The sequence below is a fragment of the Gadus macrocephalus genome, chromosome 13 (assembly GCF_031168955.1).
Source record: "Gadus macrocephalus chromosome 13, ASM3116895v1".
Classification (NCBI taxonomy): domain Eukaryota; kingdom Metazoa; phylum Chordata; class Actinopteri; order Gadiformes; family Gadidae; genus Gadus; species Gadus macrocephalus.
In genome coordinates, this window is record NC_082394.1 from 5427143 (window position 1) to 5444810 (window position 17668).

The 17668-nt window shown below is 51.5% G+C and overlaps 1 protein-coding gene across 1 annotated transcript in view; it reads right to left on the minus strand.

Annotated features, from left to right (window-relative positions):
- Positions 1–17668, minus strand: part of col7a1 (collagen, type VII, alpha 1) — a 66887-nt gene that overhangs the window by 23791 nt on the left and 25428 nt on the right. Inside the window, exons 22-61 of the mRNA XM_060069927.1 lie at positions 17263–17401; positions 16552–16784; positions 16305–16454; positions 15760–15896; positions 15471–15597; positions 15136–15279; positions 14199–14368; positions 13398–13439; positions 12786–12812; positions 12494–12538; positions 12175–12288; positions 12008–12079; positions 11541–11576; positions 10881–10934; positions 10494–10568; positions 10263–10376; positions 9299–9325; positions 9162–9215; positions 8655–8735; positions 8492–8551; positions 8365–8400; positions 7631–7675; positions 6900–6935; positions 6345–6389; positions 5824–5859; positions 5656–5691; positions 5501–5533; positions 5122–5193; positions 4892–4951; positions 4709–4744; positions 3526–3606; positions 2925–2960; positions 2658–2702; positions 2422–2493; positions 1974–2018; positions 1767–1802; positions 1528–1569; positions 610–690; positions 367–402; positions 53–88 (exon numbers count right to left, since the gene is read on the minus strand). Coding sequence (XP_059925910.1) covers positions 53–88; positions 367–402; positions 610–690; positions 1528–1569; positions 1767–1802; positions 1974–2018; positions 2422–2493; positions 2658–2702; positions 2925–2960; positions 3526–3606; positions 4709–4744; positions 4892–4951; positions 5122–5193; positions 5501–5533; positions 5656–5691; positions 5824–5859; positions 6345–6389; positions 6900–6935; positions 7631–7675; positions 8365–8400; positions 8492–8551; positions 8655–8735; positions 9162–9215; positions 9299–9325; positions 10263–10376; positions 10494–10568; positions 10881–10934; positions 11541–11576; positions 12008–12079; positions 12175–12288; positions 12494–12538; positions 12786–12812; positions 13398–13439; positions 14199–14368; positions 15136–15279; positions 15471–15597; positions 15760–15896; positions 16305–16454; positions 16552–16784; positions 17263–17401 — 2846 coding nt within the window. The remainder of the gene's footprint in view (positions 1–52; positions 89–366; positions 403–609; positions 691–1527; positions 1570–1766; positions 1803–1973; positions 2019–2421; positions 2494–2657; positions 2703–2924; positions 2961–3525; positions 3607–4708; positions 4745–4891; positions 4952–5121; positions 5194–5500; positions 5534–5655; positions 5692–5823; positions 5860–6344; positions 6390–6899; positions 6936–7630; positions 7676–8364; positions 8401–8491; positions 8552–8654; positions 8736–9161; positions 9216–9298; positions 9326–10262; positions 10377–10493; positions 10569–10880; positions 10935–11540; positions 11577–12007; positions 12080–12174; positions 12289–12493; positions 12539–12785; positions 12813–13397; positions 13440–14198; positions 14369–15135; positions 15280–15470; positions 15598–15759; positions 15897–16304; positions 16455–16551; positions 16785–17262; positions 17402–17668) is intronic.

Here is a 17668-nt window from a genome sequence, read left to right on the forward strand (position 1 = left end):
CTTCTATCCTCATCATGAGTCTGAGGAGGCTGTAGCAGGGTCCGGCCCCTACCTTCTCCCCAGGGGGTCCTCGTTCTCCACTGTCGCCCTGGGGGGCAGAAAGGAAGTAAGAGTAACTGTCAGAGGAAGGGGGGTCATTCACAACAGGGGGATTCTGCACTTTAAAATAAAATACATTAACTAATATACTAACTAATATGCTAACTAATATAACTAGTATCCTAACTTATATAATACACTAACTTGTATAACTAGTATGCTAACTAATACAACTAGTATCATAACTAATTTAATTAATATAACTAGTATACTAACTAATATAACTAGTATACTAACTAATATAACTAATTTAACTAGTATACTCACTCTGGCTCCCAAGGGTCCACGCTGCCCCTCAACACCCTGACAGGGGGCAGAAAACACCAATCAGTAACCACGCCATCTAGGAACCATGGCAACCATAACCACGCCCACCATAACCACGCAAACCAGTAACCACGCCATCTAGGAACAGCGGGAACCATAACCCCACCAGTCATAAACCAACCAACCATGCCCAGGTCGGTGGGGTCGGACCGGGCGTGTGTCTGAAGGGCGGTCCTCACTCACCCGTATCCCTGGGGCTCCGGGGCCCCCGGCCACGCCCTGGGGCCCCTTGCTGCCGTGCTCTCCGGGGTCGCCTGCGTCTCCCTGGGGACCCAAACATTGCAGGTTAGAGAGCTGGGGAAGGTGGTGTAGCTCAGTGTCTACGTAGTCAGGGTGGTGCAAAGGGAAGGTGGTGTAGCTCAGTGTCTACGTAGTCAGGGTGGTGCAAAGGGAAGGTGGTGTAGCTCAGTGTCTACGTAGTCAGGGTGGTGCCAAGGGAAGGTGGTGTAGCTCAGTGTCTACGTAGTCAGGGTGGTGCCAAGGGAAGGTGGTGTAGCTCAGTGTCTACGTAGTCAGGGTGGTGCCAAGGGAAGGTGGTGTAGCTCAGTGTCTACGTAGTCAGGGTGGTGCCAAGGGAAGGTGGTGTAGCTCAGTGTCTACGTAGTCAGGGTGGTGCCAAGGGAAGGTGGTGTAGCTCAGTGTCTACGTAGTCAGGGTGGTGCCAAGGGAAGGGGGTGTAGCTCAGTGTCTACGTAGTCAGGGTGGTGCCAAGGGAAGGTGGTGTAGCTCAGTGTCTACGTAGTCAGGGTGGTGCTAAGAGAAGGTGGTGTAGCTCAGTGTCTACGTAGTCAGGGTGGTGCCAAGGGAAGGGGGTGTAGCTCATTGTCAATGTATTAAGGGTGGTTCTAAGCTGTGGGTAGCTGTGTGTAGCTGTGTATAAAGCCGTGGGTTCGATCCCAGGCGTGTCCAATGAATTGACTTTAAGCTAGTGACTCTAGAGGGCAAAGAACATCTACTGAAAGGTGAGGGGGAGAGTTATAGACCTGTCGACAACATCAGATTATTAGTTGTTTGTGCAGCCGTCCACATTAATCATAGATCATATGTGAAACGGCAACAAATCTTTTGGGGATGGTTTGGATCTGATAAAGGAGAGCGTACCTTGTCTCCTCGTTCTCCTTTCAGCTGAGGCATGAGGTCCAGCTGATGGGACAGAGTTAGGGTTAGGTTAGGTTAGGGTTAGGTTAGGGTTCGGGTCATCAGAGCCATAGGGACACAAGGGTCCAGTGTCCTTCACTTACATCATTCATGTTTATGAATATTAAAGTTATGGGCAGGGCCCATAACTTTCATAACAGAACCAATAAATAAAATATGAATGTGAATATACAATTCCTCACCACTTTCCCAGGTGGTCCAGCAGGGCCTGTGGCCCCCTGCAAGAAAAGAGGAGAACACAACGATATAAACGCTATAAACACACACACACACACACACACACACACACACACACACACACACACACACACACACACACACACACACACACACACACACACACACACACACACACACACACACACACACACACACACACAAACACACACCTCGTCTCCTTTATCCCCTCTTGGTCCGGTAGCTCCAGGACTTCCCTGCAACCAGACATAGAGGATCAATACACTTTGATACCTGCTGATCAACTTTACAGTACCAGACATAGAGGATCAATACACTCTGATACCTGTTGATCACATTTACAGTACCAGACATAGAGGATCAATACATTCTGATACCTGTTGAAGCTCCATTACCGTGGGTTCTAAACCAGTTGGGTGATTAACCAGTACTAAACCAGACATAGCTTGATAATTACAACGATTCCAGTGGAGTAAACATGGGTTACCTTAGTAAACATGGGGTACCTTAGTAAACTTGGGGTACGAAAGTTAACATAGGGTACTATCTTAAACTTGGGCTACTGTAGTAAACTTGGGATGCTATAGTCAAATTGGGGTACTAAATTAATATTGGGGTACTATAGTAAAGTTGCCTCACGTTTCGCCCGCCCAGCCCTGGGTCTCCGGGGTCCCCTTTGTCGCCGAGTCGTCCAGGCTGACCCGCCAGGCCCTGGAGAGACGGCATGTCATTATCCAGGGGATGTTACCCTGCAGCAGTTCACTAGCCAACTAACAGGTTAACAAACTATGGATGGCGCTGGTGAAGCTAAACACTATACTATAGTAGAAATTATGATTTGGTGTGTGGAGCATCGACACTTAGTCATAAAATACCCTTAGTCCTCTCTCGCCGTTCTTTCCTGGAAGACCAGACTCCCCCTGGTGGTGAAACAGGGTCAGAACAGAAAAAGAAAATTAGTAACAAGAGGTTACCCTGCGTAAGTCTTTACATGTCAGGATAATCCCATCGAAGAAGAGTGTTCAAATAATTACAAAAAGAACATGAATTTGACGATAGGGGCTCCAAAGCGTCTAACTGGTTATAGAGGTGGAGAAGAAAGAAGTCTGCAGGACTGAGCAGATGATAAAACAAAGACTTACAGGAGTGCCCTCCTCCCCTCGGTCTCCTTTCTCCCCCTGTAACACAAACGTGGATCATGAGTGAACCTCTCTTAGGCGACCAGTCCCCTCATTGACAACCAGAGAGCTCTTGGCTTTAGAAAGGCAACTTCGATGGGAACACGTCACATGACTTTACCTCTGTGGTGGCATCTTTGGAAAGGCATTGGGGAGAATGAGAAAGCCACCATGGGACAGTTAGACGTCTCAAGCAAGATGATAAACCCGGCTATGAGCTAACTAGAACTAAACTTAAGAGGCTGCACGATAAGTCGGGACTAACTGCTGAATGGACCGCATTTATACAGCGCTTCTGTTACCAGCGCGTTACAATACTGCCTCGTTCACGTTCACCGACGTTCACCTATTCATACACACATTCACATTCACAGGTGTCTTGCCCAGGGACACCTCGACACTGATCTAGGAGGAGCATAGGAATCAAACTAGTTTCAGTTCAGTTTGAATAAGTCGGCCGGCTGAAGGTCCCAAGGCTGTCCTAGATATATAATATAACGGATTCATAACATATATCATGTATCGATGTCTAGTTGGTTCTGTGAGACTGAAGGAATCGTCCAACCTGCTTCCCGACAAGGCCGTTCTTTCCTGGGAGTCCGGGCCGTCCGTTCTCCCCTCGCTCCCCTGGATCGCCGGAGTCCCCCTGGAAAAGAGCCGGGGGTTAGACCTCTGGAGGTGGACCTTTTGGTCACACCTCTGGAGGTAGACCTCTGGAGGTGGACCTTCTGGAGGTAGACCTTCTGGAGGTGGACCTTCTGGAGGTACACCTTCTGGAGGTACACCTTCTGGAGGTGGACCTTTTGGAGGTGGACCTTCTGGTCAGACCCCTGGAGGTGGACCTTCTGGAGGTGGACCTTCTGGTCACACCTCTGGAGGTAGACCTTCTGGAGGTGGACCTTCTGGAGGTGGACCTTTTGGAGGTGGACCTTCTGGTCAGACCCCTGGAGGTGGACCTTCTGGAGGTGAACCTTCTGGAGGTGGGCCTTCTGATTAGACCTTCTGGTCAGACCTCTGGAGGTATACCTTCTGGTTAGACCTTCTGGTCAGACCTTCTGATTAGACCTTCTGGTCAGACATCTGGAGGTATACTTTCTGGTTAGACCTTCTGGTCAGGCTGTCTATCTTTGTTTGCATGCACACCTTGTGAATATTTTCGGAGTAATTGATATAGTTTGATTAGTATGTTGCATGGATTGTCTAATGTCTAGAACATAACCGATCAAATCGTTATTATTATTTCTTATATATTCCACCAGTTGAGAATAGTCATCAATTTTGTTCATTACCAAGAAATCTGCCTCAAATCCCTTATTGAAATTATTATTAATTAAAATAATTGATGTGCCTATCTATATCGTTCCTGAGGTCAGGCCTCAGGAAGCAGAGTAATGGGATGAAGTACCAGAACCATAGAGAATGTTTCATCCGAACAAATGGATCTGAATACAGTCTTTCAGAGTAAACCCTAATGGCTTGGGATATTAATCATCGTCTCTTGTTATCAGCGTTTGTCGGGGGACTCCAGCAGAGAGGGAGAGTGGTTTAAGCTCCACAACCCCCCCCCCCTCCCCTTGGTGCTGTCCCTGAACATCCCTATTCATGGGATGAATAATCACAAGGGCCACCGCCTGGCCTGCATTCCCCCTAGACAGAGAACCAGCGTGGGGCTGTGGTACTTAAGTCTGACAGCATCACCAGGTGGTAACAGGTGAGCTCCAGGGGGGGGGGGGGGGCAGCCTCAGTACCTTTGCTCCCGGCTTGCCGCTAAGGCCCGCTGGACCCTGGGGAAGAAAGCAGAATGTGAGAAGAAGAGAATGACCCCAACTGACGTTTGGCTCGGAATAATTCATACACAACAGAGGATGGTAATAGCTTGAGTTCGCTGTTTTTTTCTTAGTAGCGCTAGAACAAACCCCCCTTGTACTGACCCGATCTCCAGGCTCTCCTTTGACTCCAGGTTGGCCCGGAGCTCCAGAGCCAGGCGAGCCCTTAAGAACAAACACACTTCAGGTTAGAAGAGGGACACGCTGATGTACCTTCACAGCTTCATTATCAGATATGGAGTATGACACTGTCCTTCTCCTTATGCGACAAGCCCCCTCTACAGTGGACCCAGCCTGGACCCCCAGGCGGCCCCGCCCTCCAGAAGGAAGCTCACCTTGTCCCCCTTCCCACCGGGGGTCCCGTTCTCCGCGGTGGGCCCCTCGGGGCCAGCAGGGCCTCGCTCGCCCTGGGAGGAGAGAAGACGTTCGTCACTGGGAGGTCGGCAGGCGTGGGAGATGTTTGACCTCAGCGTGGAGGTCAGAGTGTGTAGGAGCTGTTTGACCTCAGCGTGGAGGTCAGTTCATATGGAAGATGTTTGACCTCAGGCAGGCATGGGAGATGTTTGACCTCAGCGTGGAGGTCAGTGTGTGTGGGAGACGTTTGACCTCAGCGTGTATGGAAGATGTTTGACCTCAGCGTGGAAGTCAGTGTGTGTGGTAGATGTTTGACCTCAACGTGTGTGTGAGATGTTTGTCTTTGGAGGTGAAGCCTACCTGGTCCCCTTTCTTCCCCATGAGGCCAGGACCCTGGATGGGACAAACAAACATGAACACTTTCAGGATCATCGTCTTCCAATCTGCCATGGGGCGGACTCACACTCTGACATCAAACGATGAAATGAGGACCAATATTGGATTGCATTGCTTACAGTTCTGCCAGGTTCTCCGCGCGCTCCCTCGTTTCCCTGTGAGAAAAACAACAGGATGAGCTACTGCACCACAGCATGTGGTCGCTGAAGAGACATCAGTGTCTAGAGCTGACCACAGGATCGGCTCATGTGGTCAGTGAAGAGACGTCTCTCGATGACTGGACCTACCTTCTCGCCCTGCGGTCCACTGGACCCTGGGAGCCCCTGGAGACAAACAGAGAGTCAGGGAAGGAAGGCACCTTTAATACTCCATAGAAGCCATAGAAACCAGCCCCATCTTTACCTTTATCTATATCTAATAATAATAATAATATATTTAATTTGCAGAGCACTTTACATTCAGAAATCTCAAAGTGCTACAGAGTTTAAGAGAGAGGAAAAAAAATTAAACGGAGAGGGATCTATATCAAGAGAGAGGGAGGGAGGGAGGGAGGGAGGGAGGGAGGGAGGGAGGGAAGGAGGGAGGGAGAGAGAGAGATAGAGAGAGAGAGAGAGAGAGAGAGAGAGAGAGAGAGTCAGTCAGAGACAGACAGACAGACAGACAGACAGACAGACAGACAGACAGACAGACAGACAGACAGACAGACAGACGGAGAGAGAGAGGGAGAGACAGAGACAGAGACAGAGACAGAGACAGAGACAGAGAGAGTGATGGAGCCTCAGCAGGGAGCCTCTGGTCAGCCACTTACCCGGAGTCCTGCTGGGCCCGTCAGCCCTGGTTTGCCCGACTCCCCCTGTGAGACACATTAGAGAGACAGAGGAGGTTGATCGTGGAGCTAGGAATACACTCTCTCCTCGTACATACTCACTCTCTCCCTGCATATACTCACTCTCTCCTCACTCTCTCCTCATCCTCCCCGTATATACTCACTCTCTCCTCACTCTCCCCGTATATACTCACTCTCTCCTCACTTTCTCCTCACTCTCTCCCCCTATATACTCACTCTCCCCTCACTCTCTCCCAGTACTTACTCACCCTCTCCCCGTGTATATTCACTTTTACTCTCTCCTGTATATACTCACTCTCTCCCTGTACATACTCACTCTCTCCTCACTCTCTCCCTGTATATACTCACTCTCTCCCTGTACATACTCACTCTCTCCTCACTCTCTCCCTGTATATACTCACTCTCTCCTTACTCTCTCTCCTCTCACTCTCTCCCCTTATGTACTCACTCACACCTCTCACTCTCTCCCATTATATACTCACTCTCTCCTCACACTCTCTTCCATTATTTACTCACTCTTTCCCCAGCTTCTCCGGCCGGTCCCCGGTCGCCCTGAAACAGCAGACAGCAAAGCGTTTGAGACAGGGACCCGTACGCTGACCACCCGGTGGGTCACCTAGGATCCAGCAGTACTGTGTTCCAGCAGAACCTCTGGTCCAGTAGTCCTACTGTGTTCCAGCAGAACCTCTGGTCCAACAGTCCTACTGTGTTCCAGCAGAACCTCTGGTCCAGCAGTCCTACTGTGTTCCAGCCGAACCTCTGGTCCAGTAGTCCTACTGTGTTCCAGCAGAACCTCTGGTCCAGCAGTCCTACTGTGTTCCAGCAGAACCTCTGGTCCAGTAGTCCTACTGTGTTACAGCAGAACCTCTGGTCCAGCAGTCCTACTGTGTTCCAGCAGAACCTCTGGTCCAGCAGTCCTACTGTGTTCCAGCAGAACCTCTGGTCCAGCAGTCTTACTGAGTTACAGCAGAACTTCTTCTGGTCCAGCAGTCCTACTGTGTTACAGCAGAACCTCTGGTCCAGCAGTCCTGCTGTGCACAGTAGCAGTCTCCACAGGGTTGATCTAAAACTTTAGTTAGCCCATCGTTCCTTCCCAGAAACATGATGGATTGAAACAAATCGAAAGAAAGCGAAACACCTGGTTCCCTGAATTCTGAGCTTCAGACCTCAGATATTAATCTAAAGTTTATATCTCAGGTCAGATAGGTCGGCCTACCGGACGGCAGAATGTGTGTCATGTGACTCACCCGGTCCCCTTTGGCCCCGCCTTCGCCCGGCTGACCGCGGTCGCCCTGTCAGGAGAAGCAGAGTGTTGATCATAACAACACTCCCCACACACCGGGAGGTCTGACCCCGCCCCCCGTCTGGAGGTCTGACCCCGCCCCCGTCTGGAGGTCTGACCCCACCCCCGTCTGGAGGTCTGACCCCGCCCCCCCGTCTGGAGGTCTGACCCCACCCCCGTCTGGAGGTCTGACCCCGCCCCCGTCTGGAGGTCTGACCCCACCCCCGTCTGGAGGTCTGACCCCGCCCCCCGTCTGGAGGTCTGACCCCGCCCCCCGTCTGGAGGTCTGACCCCGCCCCCGTCTGGAGGTCTGACCCCGCCCCCCGTCTGGAGGTCTGACCCCGCCCCCCGTCTGGAGGTCTGACCCCACCCCCGTCTGGAGGTCTGACCCCGCCCCCCGTCTGGAGGTCTGACCCCACCCCCGTCTGGAGGTCTGACCCCGCCCCCCGTCTGGAGGTCTGACCCCGCCCCCCGTCTGGAGGTCTGACCCCGCCCCCCGTCTGGAGGTCTGACCCCGCCCCGTCTGGAGGTCTGACCCCGCCCCCCGTCTGGAGGTCTGACCCCACCCCCGTCTGGAGGTCTGACCCCGCCCCCCGTCTGGAGGTCTGACCCCGCCCCCCGTCTGGAGGTCTGACCCCGCCCCCGTCTGGAGGTCTGACCCCGCCCCCGTCTGGAGGTCTGACCCCACCCCCGTCTTACCTTGGTGCCCGTCTCCCCGGAGGGCCCCCGCGGCCCCTAGGACACAAGAAGACGTCTTTAGAAAAACAGCCATAGCATCAACAGAGATACAAGAGAAGGAGCCAGGTGGGGTGAGGTGGTCACCCACCCTGTCTCCTGGTTCTCCGGCCCTCCCTGCTGGGCCTGGCAGCCCCTCGGCGCTCTCCCCCTGAGGAACAGAGAGAGATGGACGTCATTCAGAGTCTCTGTGGTGACGGCATGGGGGGCCTGCTCCCCAAGCCCTGTTGAGAGGAGCGTCCTGCAGACCGTACCTTGTCTCCTTTGGGGCCCGCCGCCCCCGCCAGCCCTCTCGGGCCCTGAGGCCCCATAGGGCCCGTCGCACCCTGGGGAGAAACAGACAGATTCACTCAATGACCTGCACAGAGAGACTCTCTCTCTCTCTAGAGACACACACAAGTTCTCTCTCTCTCTTAAATCACATACAAGTTCTCTCTCTCTCTGTCTCTGTCTCTGTCTCTGTCTCTCTCTCTCTCTCTCTCTCTCTCTCTCTCTCTCTCTCTCTCTCTCTCCACACACAAGTTCTCTCTCTCTCTCTCTCTCTCGCTCTCGCTCTCGCTCTCTCTCTCTCTCTCTCTCTCTCTCTCTCTCTCTCTCTCTCTCTCTCTCTCTCTCTCTCTCTCTCTCTCTCTCTCTCTCTAATCACACACAAATTCTCTCTCTCTCTCTCTAATCACACACAAATTCTCTCTCTCTCTTTCTCTCCTTAGGCATGCAGTGCACTTCACACATCAGAGCGGCGTGAGTGATTGACAGCTTACCGTGGAGCCCTTGTCCCCGGCCCCGGCCCCCCCGCCGCCGCTCCCCGGCGGACCCTGTAGAGGACAGATAAGAGGAGGAATCCTTAAAGCAGGAGAGGGCACCTCCTGATAAGACATGCTAATGTAGCAAGACTCACCCTCTCTCCGGTGCTGCCCTTGTCCCCCTGCGCACACACACACACACACACACACACACACACACACACACACACACACACACACACACACACACACACACACACACACACACACACACACACACACACACACACACACACACACACACACAACCACACACACACACACAGAACAAAAACACAGGGAAACAGTTAATAACATCCAAAAGCGACGATAAGGCAACGAGATGAGAGAGACGTAGGAAAAAGAAGGGAAAGAGGAGATTAAAAAGAGAAGAAAAGAGATGACATTAAAAATCTGCTTTCTTAGTTCATCCTACACACACACGCACGCACGCACGCACGCACAGACACACACAAACACACACACACACACACCACACGTCTGGAGAGCCAACATCAGGGCCTATGCAGAGCAAGATATGATGGTTGTCAAGGAAACGGTCCAAACAATAAAGAATAAAGGTCGGGTCAGCCTTCGTACCCCCGGCCCTCACCCTCAGGGCTTCAGACCCCCGGCCCCCCCCCCCCCCCCCCTCAGGGCCATCGTCCAGCGTTCTCTCTGAGCGCCGGCGTCTTGTTTCAACTGTTGTGAGGAAGCGTGTGAGTCCTCTCCCCCACCCAGAGAGAGGAGGCCGCTCTACTGCCCCCTCAGGATCGGGGGAGGAACTCCTGCAGCGCCCAGCGTCTCCTACGTCCTCCCAGCGCCCCCAGCGATTTAAGAAAGGATTCAAATTGATCAAAGGAGGAGAGGAGAGGAGAGAGGAGGGAGGAGAGAGGAAAGGAGAGAGGAGGAGAGAGGAGAGAGGAGAGAGGAAAGAGGAAAGGAGAGAGGTGGAGAGAGAGGAGGGAGGAGAAAGGAAAGGAGAGAGGAGGATGGGGAGGAGAGAGGAGAGAGGAGAGGGGAGAGGAGAGAGGAGAGAGGAGAGAGGAGAGAGGAGAAAGGAGACCGGGGAGAATGAACCTTGATGAAGACGCCTTGTGCTCCTGGAAGTCCGGGCCGTCCATCTTGTCCCGGGATTCCGGGCGAGCCGGTGAATCCCTTGGCGCCGTTGCTGCCTGGCAGGCCCAAGGACCCCTGGGGAGAGACAGAGACCCCCAGGGCTGATGAGCACGACGCTGGGACACCATGGGTCCGTTCTACAGCAGTGTCTACAGCAGTAAAGTTCAGGACAGAACCAGTAGCGTCTCTCACCGGTATTCCTGGGATCCCGGGCTCGCCTTTCCTCCCTGGAAGACCGCCGCCAGACAGCACTGAGCCCGGCTCCCCCTGGGGAGAAGCAGGGGGCAGATAGAAGAGTGGATGTGTGTATATATATATAGATCTAACTATCTATATAGATCCATCCATATGGACCCATCCATAGATCCATCTATAGATCCTCTATCTTTCTATCTATCTATATAGATCTATCTATAGATCTATCAGTAGTAAATCCTTCTATGCATCTATATAGATCCATCTTTATACCCATCTATAGATCCATCTGTAGATCCTTCCAGCCATCTATCAATCTATCTATAACTATCTATCTATATATATATCTATATGGCAGCTTTGATCCCAACCCCTCCCACTCACCCTCTCCCCTCGGTCCCCCTTTGATCCCAGTGTTCCGGCCAGTCCGCGCTCCCCCTGCAGGACGAGAGAGGACACTGCATCACACTGCATTACACTACATCACACTGCATCACACTGCATTACACACTACATCACACTGCATCACACTACATCACACTGCTTCACACTGCGTTAGACTACATCACACTGCATCACACTGCTTCACACTGCGTTAGACTACATCACACTGCATCACACTGCTTCACACTGCATCACACTGCATCACACTGCATCACACTACATCACACTGCAGTACACTACATCACACTGCTTCACACTGCTTCACACTGCATCACACTACATCACACTGCAGTACACTACATCACACTGCATCACACTGCTTCACACTGCTTCACACTGCATCACACTGCATCACACTACATCACACTACATCACACTGCTTCACACTGCATCACACTGCATCACACTACATCACACTGCAGTACACTACATCACACTGCTTCACACTGCATCACACTGCTTCACACTGCATCACACTGCTTCACACTGCATCATACTGCATCACACTGCTTCACACTGCATCACACTGCATCAAACTACATCACACTGCATCACACGGCATAACATCTAATGGAGCGCAGTGAAACCAGCTGTACATACCGGATCCCCTCTGACCCCAGGGAGTCCCGCCACGCCCTGGAGGGAGACAGAGGTCACATGATCACCTTCATCATCATCATCATCATCATCATCATCACCGCTTCAGTTGAATAGAGCTCTGAACCTTCATCATCCTCATCATCACTAGAGCTCTGAACCGTCATCATCATCATCATCATCATCACTTCAGGTGGATAAAGCTCTGAACCTTCATCATCATCATCATCATCATCACTAGAGCTCTGAACCTTCATCATCATCATCATCGTCACTAGAGCTCCGATCCTTCATCATAATCATCATCATCATCATCATCATCATCAATACTTCAGGTGGATAAAGCTCTGAACCTTCATCATCATCATCACTTAGAGCTCTGAACCTTCATCTTCATCATCATCATCATCATCATCATCATCATCATCATCATCACTTTAGGTGGAGTAGAGCTGAGGTGTTCTCCTTACCGGCACCCCCGCCCCTCCAGGTGACCCCGAGCGTCCGGGCAGGCCGGGGTTCCCATCGACGCCCGGGAAGCCCTGGTCAGAGAGAGAGCCGCAGGTTAGAGACCAAGACTGGAGCTCAGTGTGTCCTCAGGTGATGCTGTTCTGTCTGAGTGGGACCCTGTACTCACCCTATCCCCCTTCTCCCCCCTCAGCCCAGCTTGGGGCCCGTCCACCCGGCCTGGGGGCCCCTGACGTCCCTCCGGACCCCGGAGGCCCTCGCGTCCAGGCTGCCCGTCACGGCCCTGTGATAGATAAATAGATACAACCTTAGTGACACAGACACATTAATACACCGAAACACACACATTAAGACAAAGACACAGACACACACATTAGGACAGAGAGACACACATTGAGACACACAGACACACACATTAGGACACAGAGACACACATTATGAGGTGCAGGGTGACCAGAGGCTCAGGAAGGACTGAATGAGGAACTCACAGGTTCTCCCTTGCGTGCGTCGAGTCCGTCTCGCCCTCCCTCCCCCTGCGGAGACAACCAGCGGATAGGGAGAATGGTCAAAGGGAAAAGCAGCTCCTTCCTAAAAGTAAACCTAAAACACGTACTAAAGAGATCTGCGTAGATATTGCTCAGGTACTTTTTGTTCTATGTCCTTAAATTGTGGTCTGTAAGGACATTGAGCGATGATCAGCGGAGAAACCCTCTGTTAGAAAACCTTCCACAGTGCTCCTTTATCATTAGATAACAAACAGACTCATGTCTGGTGTTTTACCTTCTGTCCACGGTCTCCCCTTTCACCCTTCAAGAGAAACACATCACAAAGGCTTTAGTACCTAAACACAAAGATTTCCAGCAAACCAGAAACACATCACATGTGGTGGTTATTGCAGTGTACTGGTACATCACACCAGATGTTACAGTGTACTGGTACATCACACCAGATGTTGCAGTATACTGGTACATCACACCAGATGTTGGAGTGTACTGGTACATCACACCAGATGTTGCAGTGTACTGGTACATCACACCAGATGTTGCAGTATACTGGTACATCACACCAGATGTTACAGTGTACTGGTACATCACACCAGGTTTACAATGTACTGGTACATAACACCAGATGTTACAGTGTACTGGTACATCGTTACATCACACCAGATGTTACAGTGTACTGGTACGTAGTTACATCCCACCAGATGTTGCAGTGTACTGATACATCACATCGCAGAGCGCCCCCATTTTGGAAGCCTAGGGGCATTGGAAGGTTAGTTATTACATTGGTAGCGATGGTTTTAGGTCATTGTTTAGTAATTCATTGTGAAAAGATTTGTCATTAGTATCGGCAACCAAAGCTCCCAGCATTTGGTGTAAAATAGGAGCTTACCCGAGGGCACTGGACCGTGCACTGCTCTGTCCCTCCAGGTCCCTGCAACAAAAAGAAGAAAACTCTGGTCTCGTGGTGCTGCCCCAGACGTTCAAGGTATTTACACACCACATTTATTAACTTATTAACTCCCCTACACGGATGAAGCATGAATGGGCTTTATACGTGGGCCAATCTTTATCATGTGATTTTACGCTCCGAAATCTAACTTGACTCGGCTCAGCTTTTTTCAAATAATTCCAATACTGTGGTACACGAAGCAGATATGGAAATAAAGACAAAATCAAAAACAAATTGTATTTTTGTTTTGCTTTAAAAATAGTTTAGTTGCGTTTGAATGCATGCTGCTTTTACAGCACACTCAGCTTTCTGCTACCTCGTCAGAGCTTCCTGATCAAGAGTTTCACAATAAAATCCTCCTCATTAAGAGCTTCTTCATTAAGAGCTGCCTCATTAAGAGCCTCCTCATTAAGATCTTCCTCATTAAGAGATTCCTAATTAAGAGCTTCCTACTGAGAGCTTCACAATTAGAGCTTCCTAAATAAGAGCTTCTCAATACGATCATCCTCATTAAGAACTTCCTCATTAAGAGCTTCCTCCTAAGAGCTTCACAATAAGATCATCCTCATCAAAGCTTCCTCATTAAGAGCCTCCTCATTAAGAGCTTTCTCGTTAAGAGCTTCCTCATTAGAGCTTCTCACTAAGAGCTTCCTCATTAAGTGCTTGCTCGTTAAGAGCTTCCTATTTAAGAGCTTCGTCGTGGAGAGCCTCCTCCTCGTTAAGAGCTTCCTCCCGCCCTACATCTGGTATTCTGGCGATGCCACACAGCAGGCCGGCCAGGTCTGAGTGCAGCGCTCCGAGCTGGGCCGCGTCCCGCGTGGTCAGCAGGTTCTGGGGGCTCTGGTCCGTCACCGCCCGCCGCAGCTCCAGCTCGTCGGCCCGCCCCACGCCCACCGCCAGCACCGTCACGCCTGGCCCGGGAGGGAGCAAGGCATTCATCAACCCCTCACTCACTGCTGTTCGTCACCATTAAATCCCTTCTCAGGGTCTGCGAGCGAGAGGGAAGGTGGGACGCTAGGAAGTCCGCAAATCCCTGGCCATTTATTCAGAAGAACAATGAGCTCTGAAGGGCATCGCGACGTTGCAATGAGCACCTCCATGTCGGAAGGATTGGTTCCAGTTACTTCTGGTCGTAATGGTTTTAGGTCATGGTCATTAATCATGCAATGATTTGTAATTAAGAAAGTCTTTAGTTTGGATAGTTGATTTATTTAACAATGGCCATGCACATTTTGCTATGAATCTAATTTACATCTGCAGTCCGTGAGCAGGAAGAGATTCAAACCATGAATTAGAATACAATCTATCAAAACAATACATTTAGGGCACACAGAGTAGAACACATACAAAACAACAATGACAGCGCTAGCTGGAGAGGGATGATAGCCTACATGATGCTCTGACAGCGCTAGCTGGAGCCTACCTTATGCTCTGATAGTGCTAGGTGGAGCAGTGATGTTAGCCAACCTGATGCTCTTACAGTGCTAGCTTGAGCAGTGATGTTAGCCTACCTGATGCTCTGACAGCGCTAGCTGGAGAGTGATGTTATCCTACCTGATGCTCTGACAGTGCTAGCTGGAGCAGTGATGTTAGCCTACCTGATGCTCTGAAAGTGCTAGCTGGTGCAGTGCCTACCTGATGCTCTGACAGTGCTAGCTTGAGAGTGATGTTAGCCTACCTGATGCCCTGAGAGCGCTAGCTGGCCCGGTGATGTCGTCGCTGGATTTTCTGTCTGAGATGATGACCACTGCCCCTGGCACCCTGGCCCTTCGCCCTGATGAGGACCTTAGTAGGACCTGACTCGTGAGTGTCAGTGCCTGGCCTGCAGAGGGAGACACAGAGCTGAGTACAGACTTGAACCTGACTCATGAATGTCAGCAACTGGCCTGCAGAGGGTGACAGAGAGCTTAGTACAGACTTCAACCTGACTTGTGAAAGTCAGAGGGAGACACAGAGCTGAGTACAGACTTCGACTGCCAAATTCAGCCAGTTGAGGTGTTAAAAACCACTAACCGATGTTATTGCCCGAGGTGTCGTCGAAAGGTGTGGACAAGATTTCTTGTAACAGCGTCTCTTGGTTGCTATGGCGATTGAGCAGGAACCAGACTTTGGGCGTGGAACTATACACCACAACTCCCACCTGAAGACACGAGGCATCCCAAGCAAGCTAGAACACACTTTAACCATAAGCAGAGGAAAACAGGCCCCAAAATACAGTTTATATTGTACTGTTTACATGCAACTTCAGTAGGTTATCATGTTTTATCATATGCTCTTTTATCCTGATTCACAGGGCACAGACCTGAGAGTCGCGGGCCCCGAGGGTGGCCAGCGACCCGGCGGCGCTGGTCAGGAGGGCCAACAGATGCTCCCTCAGGCCGGCCCGGTCCTGGGATGCCGGGACCAGGAAGACCACGTCCAGGCGGCCCCCGACACACACTGCACGCGGACAGAGGGGATGGCTAAGGGGTCGGACCCGTGGAGAGCGACTGGTCGTATGTCAATGTATTTTGTAGTATATATGGTTTATGGTTATTGCATTTATTGGGTTATTTTGGAAAAGATTGTAAAATATCCTTAATTCTGATTAATCAAGGTTGGCAAGTATGTGTGTGTGTGTGCGTGCTTGTGTGCGTGCGTGCGTGCGCGCGCGTGCGTGCGTGCGTGCGTGCGTGTGTGTGTGTGGGGGGGTGTCTGTGTTCGTGTGTGTGAGTGTCTGTGTCTCTGTTCGTGTCTGTGTGTGAGCGTGTGCGTGTGCGTGTGTGTGTGTGTGTGGGTGTGAGTGTGCGTATGTGTGTGTGTGTATGTGTGTGTGTGTGTGTGTGCGTATGTGTGTGTGCGTGTTACCGGTGCGTTCCTCCACAGCGACTTCGGGCCCCGGGCCGCGGACGCCGTTGGCCTGCAGGGTGAAGCGGTACCGCTGGCCCAGACGGAGGCCGGTCACCCGGTAGGAGTTGTAGGAGGCGGGCAGCGTGAGGGACTGGCCCGGGGGCGCGTCTGAAGGGGCACCACAGACACAGAGCATCAGACATGGAGCATCAGGGACATGGAGCTCAGGGACATCAGAGACATGGAGCTCAGGGACATCAGAGACATGGAGCATCAGAGACATGGAGCATCAGAGACATGGAGCTCAGAGACATGGAGCTCAGGGACATCAGAGACATGGAGCTCAGGGACATCAGAGACATGGAGCTCAGGGACATCAGAGACATGGAGCTCAGAGACATGGAGCTCAGAGACATCAGAGACATGGAGCTCAGGGACATGGAGCTCAGAGACATGGAGCTCAGAGACATCAGAGACATGGAGCTTAGGGACATGGAGCTCGGGGACATGGAGGAGCAGAGACATGGAGCATCATACGCTCCCACCCAAAGCACCTCCCACTTGTGTGACCGTGGTTCCAAGCGCCTCTGTCTACAGGGTTACAGGCTTAAAGACCCATCCAAGTGTTGATTTGAAACCTTTACAGACACTTTGGTTTACAGTCTAAGAAGGCTGGCTGAGCTGTGGTGGCAATTGCCCTCGGAGAGATCCATGCCTCCAGCATAAAGATCACTCCTAAAGCCAGATTAGTGAGACTAAATCAGGGCAGTGAAGTGTAGTGATGGGGTGAGACTAAACCAGGGGAGTGAGGTGTAGTGATGGGGTGAGACTAAACCAGGGGAGTGAGGTGTAGTGATGGGGTGAGACTAAACCAGGGGAGTGAGGTGTAGTGATGGGGTGAGACTAAACCAGGGCAGTGAGGTGTAGTGATGGGGTGAGATTAAACCAGGGGAGTGAGCTGTAGTGATGTAATGACTTGCCTCCATCCCTCCTCCAGCTCAGGTAGTACCCGGTTGCCCCGGGGACAGGGACCCAGCCCAGCAGGACCTCCGTCTCCGTAACCTCGGCAACGCGCAGACCGGTCACCGCTTGCGTGGGCGTCGCCGGGCCCACCGCTGTGTCGACCAATAGCAGCAGCACAAACACAACACAGATGTACACAGAAGTAATTGTTGTGCATGTGGATGCAGGACCCTTTTTCAAAGAAAGGGTTCTATGTTCCCCGGTCTGTTACTTTTTCCACCATTACTGCCAAATTCCGGCCGAGATAACTACCATTGCATGTCTTTACCTTTTGTGGAAGAGGGAGAGACGTCGGAGAACCTGACGCAGTCTATTCATACGCCGGTATACAAACCCCGAGAAGCCCAATCCCTACGAGA